Source organism: Cottoperca gobio, chromosome 10 (assembly GCF_900634415.1).
Source record: "Cottoperca gobio chromosome 10, fCotGob3.1, whole genome shotgun sequence".
NCBI lineage: Eukaryota > Metazoa > Chordata > Actinopteri > Perciformes > Bovichtidae > Cottoperca > Cottoperca gobio.
The window spans coordinates 18,577,855-18,602,475 of record NC_041364.1 but is presented as its reverse complement, the minus strand read 5'-3'; the positions used below and the strand labels follow the sequence as shown (position 1 = coordinate 18,602,475).

Genomic DNA, 24,621 nt, shown 5'->3' with positions numbered 1-24,621 from the left:
GAAGCACCCGGACAGGACAATCCATAGTGGGGATTGATCGGCTTGCCTGGGCAGGCACGACACGGGACTCCTCTCTCTTTAATGCCAGGGCCCAGTCGATACCCCCTCATACTAACTAGAATAAAGTGGGATTTCAGAAACTATTAACTCCACCCTCCTCACTAATGTAGTTGGACCCTGATAAAATCCCCTTAAAAAGGAGAAGAAGTTGCCTTGGGTTATGGGTCAGCACACACACTCTAGCGTGGTGTGTGTCGGGTATATGACTGGATAAAATAGGATACGGTGCAAGACTCCGAGGAAGAACTGAGAAAGAGAAAGAAAAAGAACTTATTGCATAAAAGAAGTCAAAACTTTGAGCTAAAAGGTTCCACCATTTTCTTTCTTCCAATTCCCCATGTTTCCAGCTCTGTCTCCTCTAAAGGTCAAAAAGTAAAGGTCACAAGCATAAATCCAAGACCAGCTGCTTATAGATGGACCAGATAACTCCGCACTTCCTCGAATAAACCTCAACTCATCCACTGCTCCTGTTCCTAATGAGCTACCTTGGAAATGATATTGATTACTTTACCTCACATGTGCTCTGCTTCCCTTTGGCTCCATCAGTTCTTTTTTTTACTCTCCCTCTCTTGTCTTGCTCCCTCTTTAACCCTGCGATTTACCTTTTCTCTGGGCTGGCTCTTCATAAAACAATGAGAGCTATTCCATTAAGTGTAGAGGGTGAGAGGACACTCTCAACGGTGCTCCGGGGAACTGTACTGTCAGACAATCTGTGCCGCTCTGTGTAACCCGACAGAGGTTCAGCTGCCGTCTATCTATTAAGCATTCTCGCCGTGCGCGTGAGACAACTTACCCTAGACATACACCCTTCTCTGTTTGCGTTTATGTCTTAACCTTGGCCACGATTCTGTTCATCTTTGTGTGATCTGACTAAACTCATTTTGGGTTTTTTTTAAAGCTTAAATTGGAGGGGATGGGTTTGATGAAAAGATAGAAAATCTAGAATTAACACTGTATACTTAGGTCACACACGCACAATCCAACACTCACACATGTGCATACAAAATGAATGTATTAGCCGCTCTACCATGGCCGCGACTGTTGCCACAAATACCCAGATGTAAACACACACTCAGTATTTTATGACACCACATTAAGGCCTCGCATCAGTGGCCTATGAAATTCACCAATTACCTCAAAAGTTCTTTGCTGCTTTTATCGTTTTTTCCTCGTGTGAAGCAGCTGTGTTTACGCAATACATGACTAGAATACCTGAGCAGAGTTATGTGTTTGTGTTTCCACATTAGAAAGTATGGAGTTCACACACACACACACACACACACACACACACGCACACACACACGCACATCCACACACACTCACAGCACAACCACTAGGCTCTACGGTACCCCACAACACATCTAGGCTCAATGACAGCTGGCCCCTGCTGTAGTGCACTGCTGTAAATGGGAGTGCGCTACATGTAGGGAGTTATCATTGAGGCTGGCACCTTCATCTATGGACAGTTAGCACCACAGAGTCTACAGAGCCAAGCCAGGCCAAAACCCACAAATACAGCAGCTAGCTTCTACCACCACAGGCTAAGAAACAAAACACCAGAGTCAGATACGGTACCTGCTTTGTCAACCATGCTCCCATGGTCTGCAGTGGGAGAAAACGTGCAAAAGGTAAGAGATGGGGAGAGTATTTAAAAAAATAAATAAAAGCAAGCAACATCCTGCAGAGCTGAAATGAACAACAGGCAAGCTGAGAAAAGCTAACACCGACGGTGTCTGGTGCTAGTGAAGTGTACTTTGCGCCAAGCTGTAGCCTGACAACTCTTTCATCTTGGGCTGATGCTGCAGTCAAAGCTGCCCTACTTTCTGATGGGGGAAATGGGGAGATCATAAACTGTTATTCCCCTGTGCGTATATATGTGTTGGTGTGCGTGTGCATACGAGTATATATGTGCTGCACTGTGTGCGTTTTGGTGTTTGTTTGTGTGTGTATCACATTGCAATCACAGTGTTTGTGGTGACAGGGAAATGAGACTTTGTGTCTCAAAGCACTGTGGGTGAATCAAAGGAGTCTGGCACTCATCCATCCACAGCGACAGTGATGTCAAAATGAGACAGTGATTGACTAACATTAAAGAGACACTCACACACACTAGCACAACAGTGCGCATACACATACACACACAAACAATGTGAGAGAGATATTTTTGGATCACAGTTTTTTTTACCTTTCATCCACGTAACTTTGGTGTTTCAAAGGCCAAAGGAACTGACACTCCTGGGTTGTGAAGCCCCAAAGCCAGCTAAATCTTGCTCTTTTGTATTCCTACAACCCCCATTTCTAAGATGTTTCTCTGTTCGCCCACCTCTTACGTCACCCCCACCCTACCCTCTTCAAATTGCCTCCACTTTTCATTTACAAATTCCTTTTAACAAAGTAGAAATGAGCTGCCAGTTTAGTGTGACTGGATGTGTCTGTGCACGCCCACGTGTTGACACGCAGACACACGCCAAACACACACCTTCAGACGCACACACGCATGTACAGAGGCTCTTACCGATGGTGCAGTGCTCTCCGTTCCAGCCCTGGTGACACTGGCACTTGCCGTCCTTGCAGTTTCCGTGTTTGATGCAGAGCGGGTTGCACACACGCTGGTCACAGCCTGCGCCTGTCCAGCCCTCCTCACAGCGACACGCTCCGCCCATACACACTCCATGGGTCCCACAGTCTACTGAGCACACCTCTGATGAAGAAAGAAAGATCTGGGTCACAAACATTATTTTAGGACTCAAAAGTTGATGTTTTGAGAAGTAAAAACTATGGATATTGCTGAGATGAGCCATGTTAATGTAAACCAATAGAATAAATACTTTATTTTGCTTGCTAGCACTGCAGTGACAAAATGTCAACTGAAAATCTGAAGATTCACCATCCTTTCAACCTTTATAAATATTCTCATAATTGATGTGTATATATGTGTATAAATCAAGTGTCCAAAGCAGAAAGAAAATCAAAAAACCTGCACTACACAAACTACAATTATCCACTATACACCTTCAATTTAAATCGGTAATTATAGTTTTGGGACGGCAGTGTTTATATCCTTCTTCAGGTCCATCAACAGTAGTGTTGTTTAGGCTGAGGCTCCGATGTTGCAGGCAGCATGTGGTGAGATGTGAGACAATCCCGCTCATGTGCTCAGGACCCCCCCGATGTGCGGGGGAATGTAGTACGTACAGATGTTTTGATACACACTTGCTGAGGCATCCTGCAGTGAGGAACAATGTTGTCTTTATTAAAGCTAAGCATTTACTTCTCTCATAACAAATGCTGCAGCTCTGTTTGTCATACTGAGACAGGGAAGCGATGTGAGCCTGACATGGTGGAGGATGCTGTCTCTCTCACAGTGGGGGCTTAAAAGCCATATTTTATTGAGATAAAGAATGCTGGAAATTGAGTATTTTATGAAAATGTATTTAAACAGGGACTCAGCTACTTTTACAAGCAATGTGTATCTTTTCCCCCGGGAGAATAATGAGCCTCATGCACAGGAAGTGACTCCAGATGCCCTCAATTTGCCTCTTGTCTTGTGAACTGTATTTGTCCCTATTTTCCTTCCCGTTGGACTTGTTTATAGAATATATGTAATTTGTCTGATAGCACTGTGAGATTCATGATATATCAGCATATTTGCTTATTCTCTTTTAATTTTTGACCTTTTAATTTTTGACCTATATGATTGTTACTTAGGATTTATTGGTATGATTATATTGAGTCATTTTGAATCTTTCTTACTTTTTTAATGCTATTTTTTGACAGGTGGCACAGTGTGCAGGAGTTCATCTCATTGTTTTCATCATTGCACACACAGGTGTGTCAGGTGTGCAGAGATTCTAAAAATCATTTCATTGGCTCCCAGGGCAATCCAAAATCAATTTCAAAATTCTAATGATAATTTAGAAAGACCATAACAGTTTGGCTCCCCAGAACATTTCTTACTACAGTCCAATCAGACCCTTCAGGTCGTCATGCAATTGTCTTCCACCTATAAGAAAAATCTAGCCTGTCACAGCTATGTTGTTTGAAAGTACAATTAAACCCTTTTCTATTGTTTTAGGCTTATGATTAGTTGCTTTCTGTGTGTGTGCGTGCGTGCGTGCGTGCGTGCGTGCGTGCGTGCGTGTGTGTGCGTGCGTGTGTGTGGGCTGGGTGCGGGGGTTTGTTATGTGTTTGCTGGTGTTATTTGTGGGTGGTTATTCTTTAGTTTTCATCATTTCTTTTCTTTTGTCGTTGTAGCTGCTTTTTCTTGCATGTTATGTATCACATTCTTTTATACATGTTGTTGCTTTTATGTAAAACCCATTGTAATAAAATGTGCTGGACAAATAAAAGTGGCTAGCATATGGAGCTTTTTTACTATCTTTATTCAAGAGCGTGCTTTTGTATTTGAGAGCATGCCTCGTTGATTTCATGTTCAGATTTTATAATGCTTTTCCCCCAAAACCATGCCCTCACACTCACATAGGGTCCCATAGGGTCCTGCTTATGCCTCTGCCTCTCCTCAAACTGCTTGCTTGCACTCAGATATATTGTTGCTTGCACATGCTCACGCTCTGGCTGCTTCTGAGCGCACGTGAAACGTCTGCTCTCGGTTTACTCCTCTGCTCTTGGATTTTTTGTGCAATAACAATTCCCTAATCAATGCAATGGCAGGTGTAGTGTTGACCAATCAAATGATCCCTCCCACGTTGTGGGTGCGTTTGCTTTACTTTTAGAGCGTCCCAGACGGGCGGTTATTCTTTAACCAGGTTCATTCATCCCCTTCCGCCTCCAAGAATGTATTATATGTAGTTCCCTGGCTTTTGGAATAAAATGACAGTTGATATACATTTATTAACGCCCATACTTTTTCATTTGACTATAATAGCTACATCGGCCTCCCGTTGATGTAGCTATTATATTTAGCTACAGGGGAACAAACAGTGTTGTCAGTCAATGGAGAACGTTACAGTTAGCATGTATATACCAGTCAGAATTGGTTAATGCTGATGGGGAGTGACGCCAGTCAGTGCAACATGAGCTGTTTTAGGTGGTTTATGACCGCAGCAGCTCACTACTGCAACAGGCAACAGGAATACCACTGACGCACCAAGTCCTCACTCACTATTGGAAAAACATAATGGAGCGTTAATGTTAACTGTGAATCAAGCTAGCTGAGACTGAAAATAGAACACTTTTCAGCATGAGTGTTCAGTTTAAGCTCGGAAGGGAACTACATTAATGAATTACTTAATTATAGCTACAGTGAGGGAGATAGCTTAATGCATGCAGACGATGGACGTATTAAGAAGAAGAGGCAGATTAGCATCGGAAAGCTAATATCCATGTGCAGCAGTCAACGAGCATGAGTGGACGTCGTTGATGCACGCCATCCTTGTTAGCATACGGCACTGGTTGGTTCTAGTGTAGCTATTAAAGTAGAATAAAAAGTATGGGTGCTGATATATGTATATTAACTTTTATTTTATTCCAAAAGTTGTAAAAAGAAAGCCAGGGAACTACGTATAATAAATCCTTGGAGGCGGAAGGGGATGAATGAACCTGGTTAAAGAGTAACCGCTCGTCTGGGACGCTCTCAAAGTAAAGCAAATGCATCCACAAAGAGGTAGGGATCATTTCATTGGTCAACACTACACCTGGCATTATAGTGGTTGGGGGATTTTACAAAGTTATTACACAAACAAAATACAAGAGCAGAGGAGAAATCCGAGAGCAGATGTTTCACATGCGCACAGAAGCAGCCAGAGTGTGAGGAGAAGGGCTGAAGCTGGAGCGCAGGAAATCTGTGCAAGCAACAATATATCTGAGTGCAAACATGCAGTTTGAGCAGAAGCAGAGCAAATCTAAGCACAAGCAAGGGCTATGTGAGTGTGAGGGCATGGTTTTGGGGGAAAGCATTACAAAATCTGAACTTGAAATCAAGGAGGTATGCTTGCAAATTGAAAAACACGCTCTTGGATAAAGAGAGAGATGATTTTATAAGGCATTGACAGTAAAGTGTGTCACATTTTGTTTCTGTTTGCTAAAATGTATGCTTGGATAGTTCAACAGTTTCTGTAACCTATTTCTGAGCAAGTTGTATTGTTTGTGGTATTTTTTTAGATTTCATCCAAACAAAACCAAAGCAGCATTGAATAAAATGAGAAACTAATTAGCCATGTATTCTAGGGGACCAACAAATGTGTTGGAACAATGGGTAGTCAGAACCAGTTTTCTCTTAACTGTGACACCCCAAGCTCTGCTTTGCTGTAGTCGTACTTACCCATAGAGCAGTCAGGTCCCATCCAGTTGGGGTCACAGCTGCAGAGCCCGGTGTCCGGTATGAAGGCCCCGTGGCCGTGGCACTGGTCTGGGCACTGCGCCCTGGGCAGCTCGCAGTGGAGCCCTCCCCATCCTGGCTTACAGTGACACTCCCCATTCACACAGATGCCATTGTTGGAACATGTCGGATCCAGGCAATCCACTGCATTACGGCAGAGATACGCCGATGTGAAAAAAGACAAACGGGGGAAAACAAAATGAACAAAAAGCAACACAAGCTAGAAAATGTCACATCAGAGTTAAATATTATTTTGCTTTATTTTTTAAATACATTTACAAAGGAGATATTTTCACTCTTTGTGTACACAGAATGATAATAAAACAAAAGAAAATATTACCAGACATATTACTAAGGCAATTAAAGCACTCAATAATGAATAGCTGAGTCTATAATTGGGGCATGGCAGCAAATGTGTTCCACTCTGAAAGAGCAGCGAGCCTCACTGACACATTATTCGGTGTGAGCGCTCGCCTGCGTGCATGTGTATGCATTAGTGTGTAAGCGTGAATGCGCTAATACATAGGGGAGAATCTGACACTGTCAGTCCGCCAGGTTGACAGGCAGCTCTGAGTCCGAGCAGTGAGTGAAAACCAATTTGACAAATTACCTCCCCCCAGCAAAGAGCCCACCCATCCCTCTCTGTCCCGGTTGCTCCCACTTTTCTCTCCCTCCCTCTCTCTCTCCCCTCGTCCTCTTTGTCTGACACCTCTCTCACTCCTCCTCCTCCTCTTCCTCAGGCATGATTGACCCCTATGCACACACACACACTTCTAAAATCTTGCGCTCGCGCATAACCTCGGCCCTCCGTTTCTGTTTGCCTGGCAGAAACGGCGGATCACAGTTATCGATTTTCATGTCGCTGGCACTCCAGGTAAATTGTTTGAGGGACTCTGCTGTGATGAATATCAGATTTGAGACCAGAGGAGGACGGAAGAAAATTCGATGGGAGGGACATGGAGAGGAAAAGAAAATCTGGAGAAAATGCTGACCTTGTTCTTCGGCCCCTGTGTCTTGACTTACTTCTATCTGTCACTTTCTTCCCTTTGTCTTTCTTTCCCTCTCCTCATCTTCACTCTGGGCACACTGCACTCTGTTTTCTCCCTCTTTCTTCATACATATTTACCTCTCACTGCTGCCCTGACTCCCCCTCCATCTCTCATCCCTCTCCTTCCCTCTCTCTCGCTTTCCATCTTTGTTGACGACCGAGAATGTGGCGGCCTGGTCCTTCTTAACAAGGATCAATAGAAGCAATTTCATCCCTTAATAAAATCTCTGATGTGTTTGGCTGTGGTATCATACTTCATCTGTATATATGGAGAGAATGCACACTAGATTGAGATTTTGCTATGATGAGCTGTCTAACTGTAGTAAGAAGGATGTGTGAAGTGTGTTTGTTGTGGTGCAACAAACATTCATGCTTTTTTCAAAATATATCACACTGAATCGTCGACAACTGACACACCATCATACATCCTTGAGGAACACCAAACCATCAACTCTGCCTCCTCTCACCCTGGGAACAGCTCTGCCCTTTGTAGCCGATAGAGCACACGCAGTTGCCGTCGGTGCAGGTGCCGTGGCCGCTGCAAAGAGGGTCAATGCATTGCGTGACAGGGACGTCACACTCGGGGCCCTTCCAGCCGCTGTAACACACACAGGAGCCCTTGTCGTATTGGCCGTTGCCGCTGCACAGCACCGGGCACGCCGCTGGAGGAACGGAGAGAGGGGAGAGAAGGGACAGAAGGGGGGGGGAGAGATTAAACCATGTGCATGAGAAAATAAAAATAATTAGAAGGCTTTTTAGAGATTCTTAAACACACACCCACACCCGTCTAACCCCACCGACACGGTGCAGGAGGGTGAATAGAGTGGTAAAGGGCTGCAGAGTGGCGATGACATGAAGAGTAATTACAGGCAGAGGTAACTAAACTATTCATCAAAGCTGTCTATCCCAGGTGAGCGCAGAGCCAGTGAGACGTTAGCTAGGGGGGAGCTGCCAGTCATCATCAGTCATCTTGTCTGGGCTCCACCTAAGGCCATGCGCCATCTTACTGCTCCTAATCCTCTCTGCTCGCTGCACGGAGCCCAAATGTGCCTGCTCGTCTAATTAGACGGCGGGGAAAGGACATCATTTTTTTTTACGACGGGAGAAACACATTTGTGAGCAGCTAATACCTTTGGAGCAGTCCATGCCGTGGAATCCTGGGAAGCAGTGGCACACGCCAGAATTACACTCTCCGTTTCCATGGCAATTGCGCGGGCACTCTTGCACTGAATCTGTGAAGGAGACAAAGTGAGACAGAGAGGGAAAAGATGGAAGGGGTAAGAGAGAGTTTGATGGCAAGCATCAAAGCATTCGATTAAATCATTGGCACTATTCATTCTTTAAGATACTGCAAATGGAGTCCGGGCGCTCCGAGTCCCACAGACGTCAACCCCTCCTTCAAGATTCCTTGCATTCATTTTCATTAAATATTTCATAGAGTCGGGAGAATGCATTTTGAATCAGACATTCCTCGACACGCCATTACCCATCCATCATCTCTCTGCGCGCACTTCTCACAAAACACACCGAGTCTGGAACTCTTCTGATGCTCTTTCCCCCCCGCCTCTTCCATATATTCTGCCACTTTTTGGTTGTTTACTCCTCACTCCGGCCCCACCAAGGCCATTAATACTTCATCCAGATGTGGTTGTTTGTGAGATTTTAGCTGTACTGTACGAGGTGTGTGTTTCTGGCCGTGTGCATACTTGACTTCAGTGCTCTATTCACCTTTTAGTGCCTCTCAACCCACTTACCAGAGGAGAGCAGTTTGGTGGGAAGAAACAGGGTCGATGCTAATGATAAAGAGGCATTTTGGACTTTCATCCAACCCTTCCTACTTCACTCATGCTTTTTCAGGCTTCCGCTCTTCTTATACAAAGCATGACTCAGCCTAAACGCACTGCCTTCCTCTCTAACACTTCCTCCCTCTTTTTTCTGTGCTCAGCCATTTCCCCTGCAGAATCTATGATCCCCCACATCTCCCTCCTACCCTAATGCCACCCTCTCTTTCACTCCCCTCTTCAGCTCCTCCTTCTCCCGTCCTTCACTCCACTCGACTCCATTCTGGTTTTGCCCCCACCATTATGTCTCTCCTCCAGCTCCCCCTCTCACTACTCACTCTAATTCAGCCCTCGCCGCCTCTCCTTCTCCCTCTCTCCAGTACTCCTACTGCTGAAAGCACTACCGCCAGATATTGACAGTGAAGGATTCTTTCACTATCCACCCCCCTTGTTCTCACACTCATGCCTTCAGCCCAATTGAAATTATTTGGGGCGCTATTTCAGGTCCTGAAAACATCCCATTTATGGGTTTATTTGGATACATCTTTATCTGTTTCGCACATGAACAAACACCACGGAAGTGATTCTACACATTGTTTTTTAATATGTACTGTCAATTTATCCTACTAAGTTTTGGCAAAAACAAATATTTTAACTCGCTAAGGGGTCCTGTCTACTTGACAATGTTGCTATAGATGTGTTGCTAGTTGCAACATTGTGCACATGCTGCTGGTGAGAGTTTTTGCACCCTGTGAATGTGTAAAGTTTACACATAAAACGTTTACAGATCTTCGGGAGTACAATTGCATAAGTGAAAACAGTCGTATAAAAGCCTTTTGAGGAGTGGCGCAAACTCTGATAAATTGCCTCAAGTGATGTCACCATTGGACAGTCTGAGGAGCGCAGTATATTTTGGGGTGGTTGAGTATGTCCAGTAAGGATCGTGTCTGATGGTAACCCTCGATTTGCAAAAATCTCACAAGATGGTTATAATTACGCATTGACCTCGAATGGTTAAGGGTAGGATAGGTCGTCGGGTTGAGACCAGACCTCCAGTAAGCTCACGTCTAAGAAATTCTTGCCAATCCAGTATACAGACAGGCATTTCTCACGTACACAAAATCCACATGGAATGCACTGCATACTAATCTTTTTTTTATTAGTCTGAACAGTATGTGATTTTGAACATAGCCTAAGGTCAAACTGTCAGCACTTGAGTTGCATTGTGGGTAATGTAGGAAACAGGTTTTAACGACAAAGAAAAATGTGCGGAATAAAACGATAACATCGATTCTGCTGCACGGTTTGTGCTTAAAAAAAAAAAACTGTCAATGGGACTGCAGGAGTGCAATGCTAAATGTTGTACAGTGCTCTTTTAAATCAGTGTCACGGTAACAAATAGCTTTGTCTCTGCCTACTCTTTCCATCTCCTAAATGCTGGCGCTTAATCTTATTTCACCTCCCAACCCCTCCCTCCTTCACCTCTTTCCCTCCCTCCAGCCACAACTCACCCATGATGTTTGTGCTGAAGGAAACTGTCTCTCTCTCCCGGCCGTCGTTGTAGAAGGCCAGGTGCCAGGCACCGGCGTCCAGGTACTGGACAAACACCGCCTCATTGAGGACCACAGTTTGGATGCTCCTCCTCTCCCGCGGAGACTCGACCACGCTCCACTTCTCCTTCCCATCCAGGCGCTCCATATAGTCATACTGCAGCAGAGAGAAAGACAGAGAAAGTGCACGGGTTGAACGGAGGTGAGAATAACAGTATGAAATCTATGATTCAACTATGAAGTGCTGCAGTGACACTTTTTAGACTTTGAAAATGACCAATAGTTGTATATGCAGGAAGATAAAAAGATAAAAAGAAATTTCCCCGGTAGCATGAAGAATAGAACAGAGGGATCCTTGAGGGCTGTCATTCTCACTGCAGAGTTTCTTTTTTTGTTACTGCTGCACAGTAGCCACAACTTCATGGTCTTCAGCAGTTTAAGTCAGGTCAGGCAGTGAAACACTTATCTGGATGCCATTATCCCATTATACAAATCAAATTTTCTGTTAGTTGAGTAGTCTCTAATTAATACAAGGCAGTAAAAGTTACATTACTGTGAAATTTAATTAAGTGTAAATCTTAGACTAAATTAGTTTTTTCAAATAACTATTATAATGAGTCACAAATTAATTTTAACATGTCCCATGACACAAGCAAGTATTTTTTATAATGCCTGCTCCACATTAGCTGATCAATATGAAGATAATGTGTTCCTAATGAATACAATTATAATTACGAGATTACCTTATATTACCCTAAAGGTGTAGAAGATGTAGAAGCTTGCACTTGGTGTCAGATGTTACCTGTGCGTGTGAGGGAGGCAGGCCCTTGCGGATGTACACTCCGAACAGGGCATCCTTGCCAAGGGAGATGTTGAATTTGAGGAATTGGGGTTGGCTGAGGTGGAGCAGGGACCTCCAAAACACGCCTGGTGGGACTTCTTGGGTCACCCGCCTCCCGACCTCAATGTTGCCCGTGTCTATACTGCTGTTCCGGCCTGCCCACGGACCTGGAGTGAGGGGAAAAGAAACTGCATAATCTGTGATTATAGGCATCGATTGTCAGAGTCAATAGTTAATCATCACAGTTAACTGGAAATGAGCTGCTATAAAAATTCATGGCCATTGAATAGTAGAGGATGAGCCCCATTAGCTCTGCAAACTGTGCGGCCAAAGTTTATGTTAAGCACGAGCGTTGCTACATGTGACGCTGCAGATGCAAAATTCTGCCTTTGTGTCAGAGACTGTGGACTTTATTGTCTGCGCTAAAATGAGAGCGGGCCGATAGAACTGCAGGGCAGAGCTTTCCTGAGCAGACGCGCAGAAACACACAGCAATCCTGCAATCAGGTCAGTCATCTAACAGCAGAGCGTTGAGGCCCAGACAGAGAAAGACAAGATGTGTGTGTGCAGAATAGCGAGGAAATAAAAGTAACAATGAGAAGAACAACAGCAGCATCTGGCCTAGACGGCTGGGGAACACAACACAACAGTCCTCTCATTAATACAGAATGCAGACACAGAGCAACAGTCCACACATACCTATAGTACACGCTGTGTGTGTGTGTGTGTGTGTGTGTGTGTGTGTGTGTGTGTGTATGTGTGTGTGTGTGTGTGTTACAGAGCGAGATCGAGCGAGTGAAAGAAGAATAGATGGAGAACCGCATGGGGGCTTTAAAAGAGATGGGGGTGGGGGGTGGGGGGGTTGTGCAGTTGGTGTTTTACTTCGCTTCTGACTGAGACGATAAACCTAGCGCCGCACAACTCAGCGGACTTGTTAAACAGCACACACTGATAGCACAGCTAGTATCATGAATTATGAAAAATATTTTAGTTGGTGTGAGCCTGTTTGGGTGGGAAAAAATAATAATCTGTATGTAAGTACATATAGATTTTTACAGCAGACACAACATTTAAAAAGCCTTATAGGACAAGGCTAGCATTATTTCATTTTTTTTTCTTGTTGTCTGTCCTTCAATACTTTCTGACTCTCCTACACTGTCTGTGGCACTCAGCCGCAAGCCAATTTGTGAGGACATAAATCTTTAAAAAATTGATGAAAAATATATAGCTTTATTGCATTTCTTTGGGGACTATTAATCCACTATCAGCTGTGGATTAATACACATTTAGCATTCTAGGGAGTATTTACAGCAGCAGGACTTTGTATGTATGAGTCATAATAAACTACGGTGCCCGTGTTCATCGTAATGAAAGAACAATTTAGCCAATGCAACAGTTTGTGGCTCACTGATGTTATTCCAAAGGCTTTTAGACAACAATGGAGATGTATGGCACAGAGGACAACGCTTTATCAACGTAGGTTAATTCATTGTTGGCTTTAGTCTTTTCATGACATAAAAAATATCACCAGCCTTATCTATTTGACGGCAGGTCGTAATGTCTTCCAGACTTGAGTTTTGCTAACTCATGCAGTGTGTGGATTCTTATGTGGGGGTGTGCTGTAGTTCATACCTCTGCCTCCAGAGGGCAGCGTGGCCACATCACTGTTGACAGGCAAGCCAGCTCCCAGTCCGTTGTTTAACACAAGGCCGTCGGATGGCTTCAGCTGCCATGTCAAACCCAGCAAGTTGATCGCTGCATACAAAGGGATGGAGAGAGAGAGAGGAGGGATGTGTGAGGACACATGACTTGGAATAGTGGATTGTCTACGAGCCTGGTATAGAAAAAGGTACATTTGAAAGCTCATCAACCCAAAGCAATACAAGAGGACTGAGTCTGATCTGTCATTTATACGGTGCGGCTTTTAAAGAACGCCGCTTTCATACTTTTGTTAATGCGTATCAATCAAAACACACGGTTAACAAAGTGGCAGGTAACCTACAGTACAACAAAAACGGAGACTTACAAAACACATAATTAAAAACCATAAGGATCTTTTTATTTTGTCTTTGGCTTTCTTTACCTCAACCTCTCACAAATCTTTCAACCTGACAGCCTCTCCTGCTTTCATTTGGAAGCCTTTACATCGTCTCGCAGAGAGCGAGTGACAGATTGTTCTCTGAAGAGATCGCTCTATGACTCTCTTTTCCCTTCTCCTCTTTCGTTTGTCCTCTGTTGTGTTGTTGTGTGCTGGTGGTATAAAACTGCTCCAGTGTGTTCACTCTTCACTTTGTCAGCTTCCCTGAGCCTGCTGTCAAGCGTCGCCCCCCCAACCCCGAAATAAAATACAGGAGACAAAACGGAACGAAAAAACCCAGACAACATATCTATTACTGTACACAAAAGTAGAAGTTTTAAGACTTTGCCTTTGGTGACAGTGTTTGCTTTGGGGGGTTGTAAATGATTGGTTTATTCTCTCTAAAGATGTGTAGAAATACTGAAGATGCGTCCTTTTCTCATGTCTGAATATTTGAACTATGTTATAGAAAAGGCGCAATGCTCCTGCAGTGCTGTATATACATATATACATGACTACTGTGATCTGTGAGCTTAGAGGAAGCACACTGCGTGGATGCGCGATCGTGTGCGATGCATTATGTACGGTAGGTGTTATTGCATGCCTCTCAAATTCTATCTCCACTTGCCCAACTTTTGCACACACACACACACACACACACACACTCACACACACACACACACACACACACACACACACACACACACACACACACACACACACACACACACACACACACAAAGGGATGAGTGTAAAAAGTTGCAAAAAAAAAGAAAAAGGGAGACGCTGCTTTAGGAATTGCTGCCGGGGCAGACTCATTCTCACCCCCGATGTCCCATCTCTCTTCCCCTCTCTGTTTCCTTCTTTCTTCCTTTTTTATGTTTCCTCTCTTTCGCTCATTCTCCCCTCCCTCGCTCCCGGGCAAAGGAAAGCGCTGACACCTCGGCTGCTGCCCGGCCTCCACTGTCAGCTCTTTTTTTATTTTTCATGGAGGGAGTGGGGGGGGGGGGGGGGGGGGGGGGGGGCTGCTATAGAGAACAAGAGAGACGGATGGAGAGGGAGAGGAGCAGAGAAACTACAGTGTCCTTCATCCCCCCACTGTCTCCTCTCTCTTATATCCACCTCTCGCCCTCTCCTCTCTCATCACGCTGACCTTCATTCCTCTCCCTCTTTTCCTATTCATTCCCCCTTTTTCTCCTTCTTCTTCTCTTCTTATCTTTGCCTGTCCTTCGCTGTAGATAACGCAGACATGCATCTGCGCACACATTCAGGCGCACGCACACGCAAAGATGGTATCACGGGAAGCAGTCGATGGAAAGATTACCTATTGAATCGGCAGGTGACAGTAAGCAACAGTGAGTCTATTGTGACGGTGCTCTCAATCTAGGTCATCCCCAAGAACACATCAGACCAACCTATAGTAAACTGATTGTGTGTATCTGTTCAATGTGTGTGTGTGTGTGTGTGTGTGTGTGTGTGTGTGTGTGTGTGTGTGTGTGTGTGTGTGTGTGTGTGTGTGTGTGTTTAAGGGTCGGTGCACATGTGTGGTTTTCCTGGTTTTCTGTTCCTTTTTTTCTTTTCTTCTGTGGGTGGTTGTGAAAAGTTGACCAACAGATGGCACTCTTACTCCTTGGCGACAGGAGCACTAAAGCCAATGATTTGTCAACAGGTTTTCTTTGCAGCAACACAGAGAGCAGGAGAGACACAGAGAGAGAACAAAAGACAAAGAGAGACTCTTGTTATCATTCTCCTTACAAGCATCATCCCTCATTTTAACAACACTTCTAACTAAGTTAGGGTGTAATTTTCACCAAAATGAAACTGCTGAAATTGATGCATTTAGCTTTGTGTTGCTGTAATTTTAAGCCTTTTCTTTTTGGAAAGCATAATTGCCATAATTACTGTTTTCGAGCTGCATTGGAAGGCTTTATTAAATGCCATGCCAATAATGCCTATCTGAATTGAATTGGACTGTCACACACAAGGAGAAGAAATCTCTTTTAATCTCTGTCTCTCACTCATGTTCATCATGCGCACACACACACACACACACACACACACACACACACACACACACACACACACACACACACACACACACACACACACACACACACATGTGCACACACACACACAACAAGATGTAAAGATCACAGAAAAACAGGTTCAACAAGCAAACAGGTCGGATTAAAAATAGATCTGTTGCTTCAAGAGGTTTTTATGTAATCTCGATGCATAATTCAGAGAGGCAAAGTGCTTGCCAGTATCATCTGCAAAAGACAGCATCTGAAACAGCAGCACACGTGATCCTGTGAGAAAAAAAACCAACTGATGGATAGGGGACAAGTGGAGATGAAAAGGAGGAGGTGGTGGTGGCCGGGCTTGGAGACGGGGGTTAGGAACTCTTTAAGAAAATCCGGCTGAGAGGAGAAGAGAGGAGCAGAGAGAATACTGGAGGAGAGCAAGAACTGAGAGAATATTAAAAACATAAAAAATCCCCTGAGGATTAAAAAAAAAGAGCAGGAAAACAGGCTCCAGATGATGTTGCAGAGAAGAGAGAAAAGAGATGAATAAGGGCCCCTACGGATGGAAAGAGGAAGGGGAGAAGAAGATGGAAAGTGGAGGGGAAAGATTTAAGGGATGAGGGGCCCTGTATTCGTTGACTGGTTGGGTAAGAAAAGATGGCCGTGATTTATCCTCTGACAGTAAGTGCTTCTCAGTGCGGGCTTTCAGACAGAAATACAATGCTCATGTGTAGGCTACTTGTGTTTTAGGAAATATTTATATGCCTCAGAGTTAAAGGGTGCAAATGGATTTCTGCATGAGAGAGGGGGGAAAAAGACGAACGGCAGAGATCGAGAAAGGTGACTTTGTAGGCAGAGACTGGAAAATATTGTATCATCATCATTCTGTTCTCTGGAACATGTTTCAACTCTTCAAACTCTGTCTCTGTCTCTCTCTCTCTCTCGTTCCCCCTCTGTGTTCCTGCCTCATCTCAACCATATCATTGCCTATTTAAAAAGCAGCATCTCCCATTGAACCAACTGCACTGCTCCTAATTGCACCAAAGGCAAAGTGGTCCTCTTGCATGTTTTTGTATGTCTGCTCTTGCAAGGCGACAAAGATTACACAAAGTGTATGCACACACAAACAGACACACACACACACTACAGGCAACACACTTTTCTTTTGCCATCTCCCCTGGCCGTCCTGGTTAATGCATATTAACTGTTCTAATTCACCACTAAATAAACAACTCTGACCTCAATTAGGGCGGTAATTGCAGCTGAGGTCCAGCCCCCTCATCCTCTCCACCGCCTTTTCCTCAATTCCAAGGCCCTCATTTCTGTCCAAAACAAAGGAGTCCAGAAAACGCACCGTCGCTGTTTCTTTCTGAATCACTTGCACCGTCCTCTTTATCTATCTCTGCTGCAAAGGGGTGCAGTGCTAATATGGCGGGAGAGAAAAAGCTGCGTGCTGCCTCGGGTTCTCAATATTCAGCAGCCATTTGAGATATTTCTTAGACTTTACCACACAATATCCACTTATGTAGTCTATAAATAAAGCAGCCTTCTCTCTCAGCTAAGTTTTGAAAGCGCTCGGCTGCTTGCTGAGATCATTTAGAGTCTCAGACAGAGGGACGGGGGCGGCGGTTGGCTGCTGCCCTTGGGGGGTCATAGAAACTGAGAGAGACAATTTGTGTGCTTCTAAGTGTATGTGTGTGTGTATCTGCATTTGCATGCTTAAAAGTGCGCACACACGCGGGCACATACACACACACACTGCAACCCCCGACGGGACCTCCTCACCCAGCTGATGCAACTGAACTGTAATTGACTGCAACACAAAAGGTTATGTGAGTTTTTCCTCGCAGCTCCCACCTGCAAAACAGTGTCTACCGGAGAGAGACGGCAACTCACTCAATCACACAGCAGAAATGGCTTCCTTATTGGCACTGAAATATTGAGACGGCTTGACGCAGATGTAGCCGTGTGTGTGCCTGTGCCCGCGTGCGTGTGTGTGATGGGCTAAATGAAAAGAGATGTGAATCTGAGTGATGTCCTCTTCTTCTGAATCCTCATTTCCTCTTCAGATATCTCAACCCTGACCCCTCCCCTCCCCGCAGCCTTCCCTTCTCCATATCAACCCACTCTGCCTCGTCTAAATCCTTCCTATACCTCGGTCCTCTCCCTCTCATCGATCTGTATTAGAAACAGGATATGAGGAACTATGCTATCTTATCACAGATCATAGAGTGAGAGAGAATGAGTGAGGAAGAAAGACGGAGGAGAGAGATACTGAAAGAAAATGAGAGAGAGAGTGTTTCCAACACAGGACTAGTGAAGCACCAAGGGCCTAATTGGAATAACGATTGGGCCCAGATAAGACCTGCACTAATGAATGAGGAAATAAATGAATGAAATGAGCCCATGCAGTCTAATGCGGGCAATAGGAACACATCAAATGTCCTCCAAATCATGTACAGAAAGTCCATGTATACAAACAGAAAGTCAAAGGATGAACATTGATTTCCTGTCCGAACAAGTGTGCACCCTGCGTTGTATCACCTGGCCAGTGCAGACGACCCATTTATCCCTCTGGTGCAGATGGTATAGCCCCTTGTGCCTGGCCCTGGTCATGCCCTGCCCTTTTCCTGGACCGGCAGCGTGCGGTAAGATCCTAACCTTTATCGGTACGACAGGCCCTGCTGCTACGGACACACGCTCCCCGTCTGATCCTCATGCCCAGGTTCCTGCATTCACCATATGCCCTCACCTCAGCACACACCCGCACTGGCATGAGCGACACATCCTGACCTCTAGCTGTTCTAGCTTTGGATCAGCAGAAGGGAAGCCACATGCAGAGGGAGAGGGGACTTTGGGGTCAAGGAGCTGGCTTTGGAGAGCAGCCACATCGTGAGACCTCAACATACTCAAGGGCTCATTGTGTGTGATTCTTATTTATTAAAAGATAAGATACAAAATATATATAAGAGGACATTTTATTAAACTTTTATACGTGATGAGTTACTTGGAAATGTGCATTTTTCTATTAGTAAAAGCATGTAGGTCAGGCCCTTCTAAGGTGTTGCAAGATACAGTTGAGTCCAGAGATGATCAATAAAATAGAAAAGATTAGAAAAGATATATTTCTGCTACAAAAGGATATGCATTTTCTGTTTTTTCTTTAATCTGTAATAATGAATAGTTTCAGAACCTATAAAACATTGACACATAATTAATTATGTGTTCTACTTCCAGGAGCATGTACTCAGACAGAGGGTGGAGACTCCCTGTGGGGTTGCAAAGATAAAAGGTATGAAAGAAGAAAGAAATGGTCACATTTCTGCCTCAAAAACATAAAAGTTCAGGTTTTTGTCAAAGCTTTTTCTTTTTTGTGAAATAAAGAACAGTTTTACCTCTTCAAGCTTCTGAAAACTATTCAAATTAAATAATCCAAGGAGGGAAACTTCACACATAAAACCTGTGATCAGGGGTGGCTCGTAGACATCTATTAACTTTTAAGGGTCAAATTATTTTAAATTTGTTTAAAAATTCAATAAAATTAAAAATTAAAAACTTTGACATCAGCAATTTAGTTTGATTTTCTTTTTCTTTTCTATTTCCAGAAGCATGACCTAAGGCTGTGGGTTGAGACTACCTCAGGCGTTGCAAAGATACATCTGACAGGTTGCAAGATGATTAAAAGAGAAAAAAGTTATATTTCTGCTTCAAAAACATATCCTGAACTAAACTTTGCTCTTTTTATTGTGAACTAAAGAATAGTTTCACCTCTTCAAGTCTCTGAAAACTAATCAAATGAAACAATCCAAGAAGGGACCATCATACTTTGGCTGAACAGCTTGCAAGTCTTAGAAATATAGCCTCTGCTGATGGGTCGCTGTAGACATCTGTTCACCAAAAATGGGGAAGAAACTGAGAAAATTAACAAAAGTTAAAGAAAAGTAATGAAAACTTTGACACATCTCCAATGCATTTGCATTTTCTTACAATTTTACTTCATATGTTGATGTTGATTGATACTTGAATCACATTATTTGCTGTACAAAGTGTTGTCTTTTTGTGTCAGGGAGAATTTAATTTGAAGGAATGGGCGACATAAAATCTGTGGGAAAATTGCCTGGTCCTGTCTCAGGTGTTTTAAAAATTGGTTCCCCGTTTTAATTGTGACAGCCTGGGGCTTTCATATTGATATGAGTTGTTTCACATTGTGAATGTGATGCCTGGCAAAAGCCCATGACCGAAAAGTTGTGTCTCTAATAAACTTAACGCTCATGTGAGGGAATTCAACCTTTTCTGTCTTTTTTAAATGTTCACATACATCTATCCACTAGCTGTGCATTAGATAACACTTGAATCTGGTTTAAAATTGAGTGCAAATCTGTATAAAATGAACAGCGAACCTTACGCACACTATCCTGATATGCCACCATTTTTAAGCCAGCATTTTAATGATTACTTTGGCAGTGCAGCGTCTCCACCCCACATTCTGATTGATGACAAAAATATGCAAATTTCTTTAGCCAAATGCAACCCCCTTTGATTAGAATAATACCTCGTATATGTTGGCGGAGCTATATATCTTTGCACAGTAAAAATCATTAGCATGTTATTATGTAAGGGAGCAGTGATATGAATGCACTGAAGTGAGACACTTATAAGCGGGAAGAATGAGCAGTAAGCGATTGTGATCAGTCTGGGTACAGAGAGACAGCAATGATGGATGGAAAGTGGCCGGCTTAAAGGCATGAAGGTCACACTCGATGACAGTGTGTGTGTGTGTGTGTGTGTGGATCTGTTTAATCAATACACAGGGGAGCAGAGGGTACGACTAAAAATACATTGTGTCTGTGTGTGCGCGTGCATGTGTGCTCTCATTCATCAGTGGTGACAATACCATGTGGAGTATGCCAAATTCAGCCATCACACACATGCGCACGTTCACACTGGTGAGAAGGTGACATCTCTGCCCGTGAGCAGCTTTACTCATTGGAGTCAAGGGCGCACCTGTGTGTACGTGTGTGCGCGTGTCTGCAGTCCACCTGGACTCTGACATGTCCTCGATCTTTCATCTATGCATCAAACCAGCCTTTTCCTCTCCTCTAACTACAGCGCATCTCTTTTTCTGTCAGTCTTTTCTCTTTCTGTACATCTTCTGTCCTCTGAGCCTTACATCCCTCTTCACTCTTTATCCGTTCTAACTTCTTTTGTCGTCATCCCCCTGTCCTTGTCCTCTCTCTGTCCTCTCTCTGTCACACTCCCTCTGTTCCTGCTCGCTGTGATCAATTAGGAGACATTAGTCCCACGGATATTCCAGGTGACAGAACCTCGGGAGGCCGCGCTCTCCTTCATCTCCCCTCCTTCTGCCTCCTCTTCGTTTCTCCTCCTTGTCGCTCCTGCTCCGCCTCCCCGTCAGCTCCTCTTCTTTTCTCGGCGGTGCAAACATCAGACCTCTCTCCTCTCCTCTCCTTTCCCCCTTCCTCACTCTCGCTCTGTAATCCCTTACGACGCCAACAGTGACATACCAGGCTCGGCCCTGCTCTCCTCCGTCTCCCCAGTCATCTATCCTCCTTCTCCTCGTCCCTTTATGTCCTGGCTTCATGCTGACAGTGACGCATCTCCCTTCTTCCCCTCTGCCCTCTCTGCTCCAACTCTATTCCACCCCTTTCTTTTTTTCCCTCTCCCCTTCGCCTTCCTCTATCTCGCTCTCTCCAGGTTGCCGTTCACAATGACGGACCTGTCTTCCCTCCTGTATGCCAACCGTTCACCTGTATCCTAGCAACCACCTCTCCTTTGGCTCCAGTGCTCCATGCGGAGCAAGCAAACAAGACGCCTGGGGAATGAAGAACAAGCACTCCCGTTTATCCTCCTCCCTCCATCCGTTCAGTCATTCCTTCACACGTAAAGACGAGGCCACACTCCGCTGGAGTCGGGAGTTTTAACTGAAGATGCGACTATCTGTCTCTTACTCACACGTCTATGTACAAAAATGTACAGACACACAGCTGCACACCATCATTCCATCTTGTGTATCTATGAGTGTGTGTGTTTATCTCATCCCCATGGCTCCATTCTAACAGGAGGACACAGAGAATACGCTTCAAAGAGATATCATCTACCGTGTTCCTGAAGCACGCTGAGTCCAGCCTTACTAAAAAGCTTCTCAGTGTGCATGCAAACGTGTGTGCGTGTTTCTGGAAGATTGTCAGGCATTTTCTGAAGCTTTATTTATGGTCCTGAGAAGCAGGGAAGGAAAAATAAATAGTTTGAAGGCCAGCATGCCCTCAAAGCCTCGAATTTAGACACACTCATTGTCGCACACACACATCCCGTGGGTAGCTCTTAGGGAAGGAGTGTTCACACACATACACGCACACACACATGCACAAAAAGAAAAATGCTGCTCAGGCACATGTGTCCTGGTGTAATTTATGATGGCTCCTGGGCGGACGCCTCAGAGGGGTCCTCTTCACGCTGCATGGCTCTGGGTGCTCTGCACAATCCCTCCAGTGAGTGTGCTGGGTTCTCTAACGCACACACACGCGCACGCACACACACACGCACACGAACACGCACACACACACACACACACACACACACACACACACACATAACACAAATACAATGTACGACAAAAACGCCCCTCATGAGCAGTGAACTCTTCCGACCGAAACTCGCTGCACGATTAACGCTACAAAAAGCTAGGTAAACACAAGGGTTTCAGGCTTGGCAGCACCGCTACAGCTCTGTTCAGCACAGACAAAACACCAGAGCAAAACATTTCCTTACAGCAGCTGAAAAGGGGCCACACAGTTAACAAAAGTAATACTGTAATAACAATAAAGGATCATTACAGCCGTGCTCAGTTTACCGAATTATAGCCACTTGCACAATTAAATTTGGTGGTAAAGCACTGATGTTCGGCATATAATAAAACAGTAAATACATAGAAAGAAGAGCTTAAAGGAAAACTTATTGGCAACCCTTGCTCCTCACTCACTGAACACCATTTAAAAAAATGCAACATTATACAGCACAGTATTGGGAGAGCATGCTTACCTGTCTCCTTTTAGCTATAAATATACCTAACAACATGTAATTAAACTAATAGTTTCAATACGTTTTGCAGTAGTTTGCTGGTAACTACAATCATATTTGCATAGTGAGTAGTTAAACTACTACTGAAATTACAAACAATTTTGTAGCATCAATGTAAAAATATGTGTTCAAAACAGTGTTCAAGCTGTTCAAAGTGTTTAAAAAGGTGCAAGAGTGTTGTAGTTGTATTGACTGTACAAGTCAGTGTCAGGGACAAAACTGAGTGAGACAACATGGCAACAAGTATTAAGTATTAAGTATTATTTTTATGTATGACCCGCGAACAAGTGGGCACTTTTTAAAATAAACTTAATTGGCATTTTTTGCTGGCACTAACTTTTTTTTTGTTATATTTTGTTATAATTTCACATCACACATTGTCAATTTGTCAAGTAGCAGGCTTTAGTTAGCCGAACTATATTTCTACCACGAGTAGCTTTGCTGTATTTCAACTTGTTCCAGTGTGAAATAATTGGTAGCTTGCCATGTTATGCTTTCAAAGTTCCATTAACATGCTTCCCTAACACTGGCTAACAAGATTTAAAATCCGTTTTAAACTTTCTTGCACACAACCACTAGGTATAACATGCAAATGTTTCCTCCTTGGGGGTGCTGGTCTTCATATTTTTTATATTTGCATTGATGAATCTTAAGTTATAAGGCAGACATTGGGAATTGACTTTTTACTTTTTTTTTTAATTATAACGAGCTAATGCGAACACTTATTAAGACAAGGCCATACTGTTAACAAGTTGTATGTATCTGGCAAGTACCCAGATGGTGCACTAACACTGATTGTAAAAAAAAGAAAAAAAGGCAAGCAATTATGTTCTCAGAAAGACACATTTTTGAATTATTTTCCTTATTAGTTCCTCATCAGCTTAATATTATGAACAAACATTTGTGTCACGGCAGATCGAGTGTGTCCTATGCTGCTAATAAAATAAGATGGAGAGTTTCTATGCTCCACTACATCCCTTCCCTTAAGTACCAACGGTCTTCCTTCATCTCCCGGCTCCTGTTTCCTAGCTCCATATGTGTGGCTGTCCAGCGCAGTGTGACCGTGTAAAGCTCAGGAGAGGATGGATCTGTCTGTGCGCCCCAGGCAAGGGGCCTTGATCTGCTCTGAAAGGACACACACGGCTCTCAAGGGCACTCCGAGGGGGTACACAAAGCCCGTACACACACACACACACACACACAAATATGAACCGACCGGCACAGAGTGCAATTTGGAGACACATCCGGGCTGAGCAAGCTGAAGTGCAAATATCCCACAGATACACACTCATATTGGATAGGTAGATGGATGGTGATGTGTATATAAATATATATATTTTTATAAATAATGTAAAATTATATTAATAATGTATGTAGAGGAGATACGGGGGTTGTTCTTTCTGCTGATGCTACTGTTTCTTAAGATCCCCCATCTGTTGAGTCTGGTCTCTGGGGTGAGAGGCCAATCAAGGGCTCGGTGACACATCTGCCTCCTCACACACACACACGCACACACGCACGCACGCACGCACGCACGCACGCACGCACGCACGCACCACACACACACACACACACACACACACACACACACACACACACACATTAAAACAGACTCACAGTCAAACATATATTTTCTGTTCCTCCTCTTTCTTTTGTCTACCTCACCCACACTCACACACAAACACACACACACACACACACACACACACACACACACACACACACACACACACACACACACACACACACACACACACACACACACACACACACACACACACACACACACACACACACACACAGGTCTGC

At 44.1% G+C, this 24,621-nt stretch overlaps 1 protein-coding gene across 1 annotated transcript in view; it reads right to left on the bottom strand.

Annotated features, from left to right (window-relative positions):
• The window catches only part of tenm2a (teneurin transmembrane protein 2a), a 160,163-nt gene that overhangs the window by 29,715 nt on the left and 105,827 nt on the right, over nucleotides 1–24,621 (bottom strand). The window contains 7 exon segments of the mRNA XM_029440926.1: nucleotides 2,576–2,761; nucleotides 6,341–6,541; nucleotides 7,913–8,107; nucleotides 8,576–8,677; nucleotides 10,738–10,933; nucleotides 11,579–11,784; nucleotides 13,249–13,371. Of these exon segments, the coding sequence (XP_029296786.1) occupies nucleotides 2,576–2,761; nucleotides 6,341–6,541; nucleotides 7,913–8,107; nucleotides 8,576–8,677; nucleotides 10,738–10,933; nucleotides 11,579–11,784; nucleotides 13,249–13,371 (1,209 nt within the window).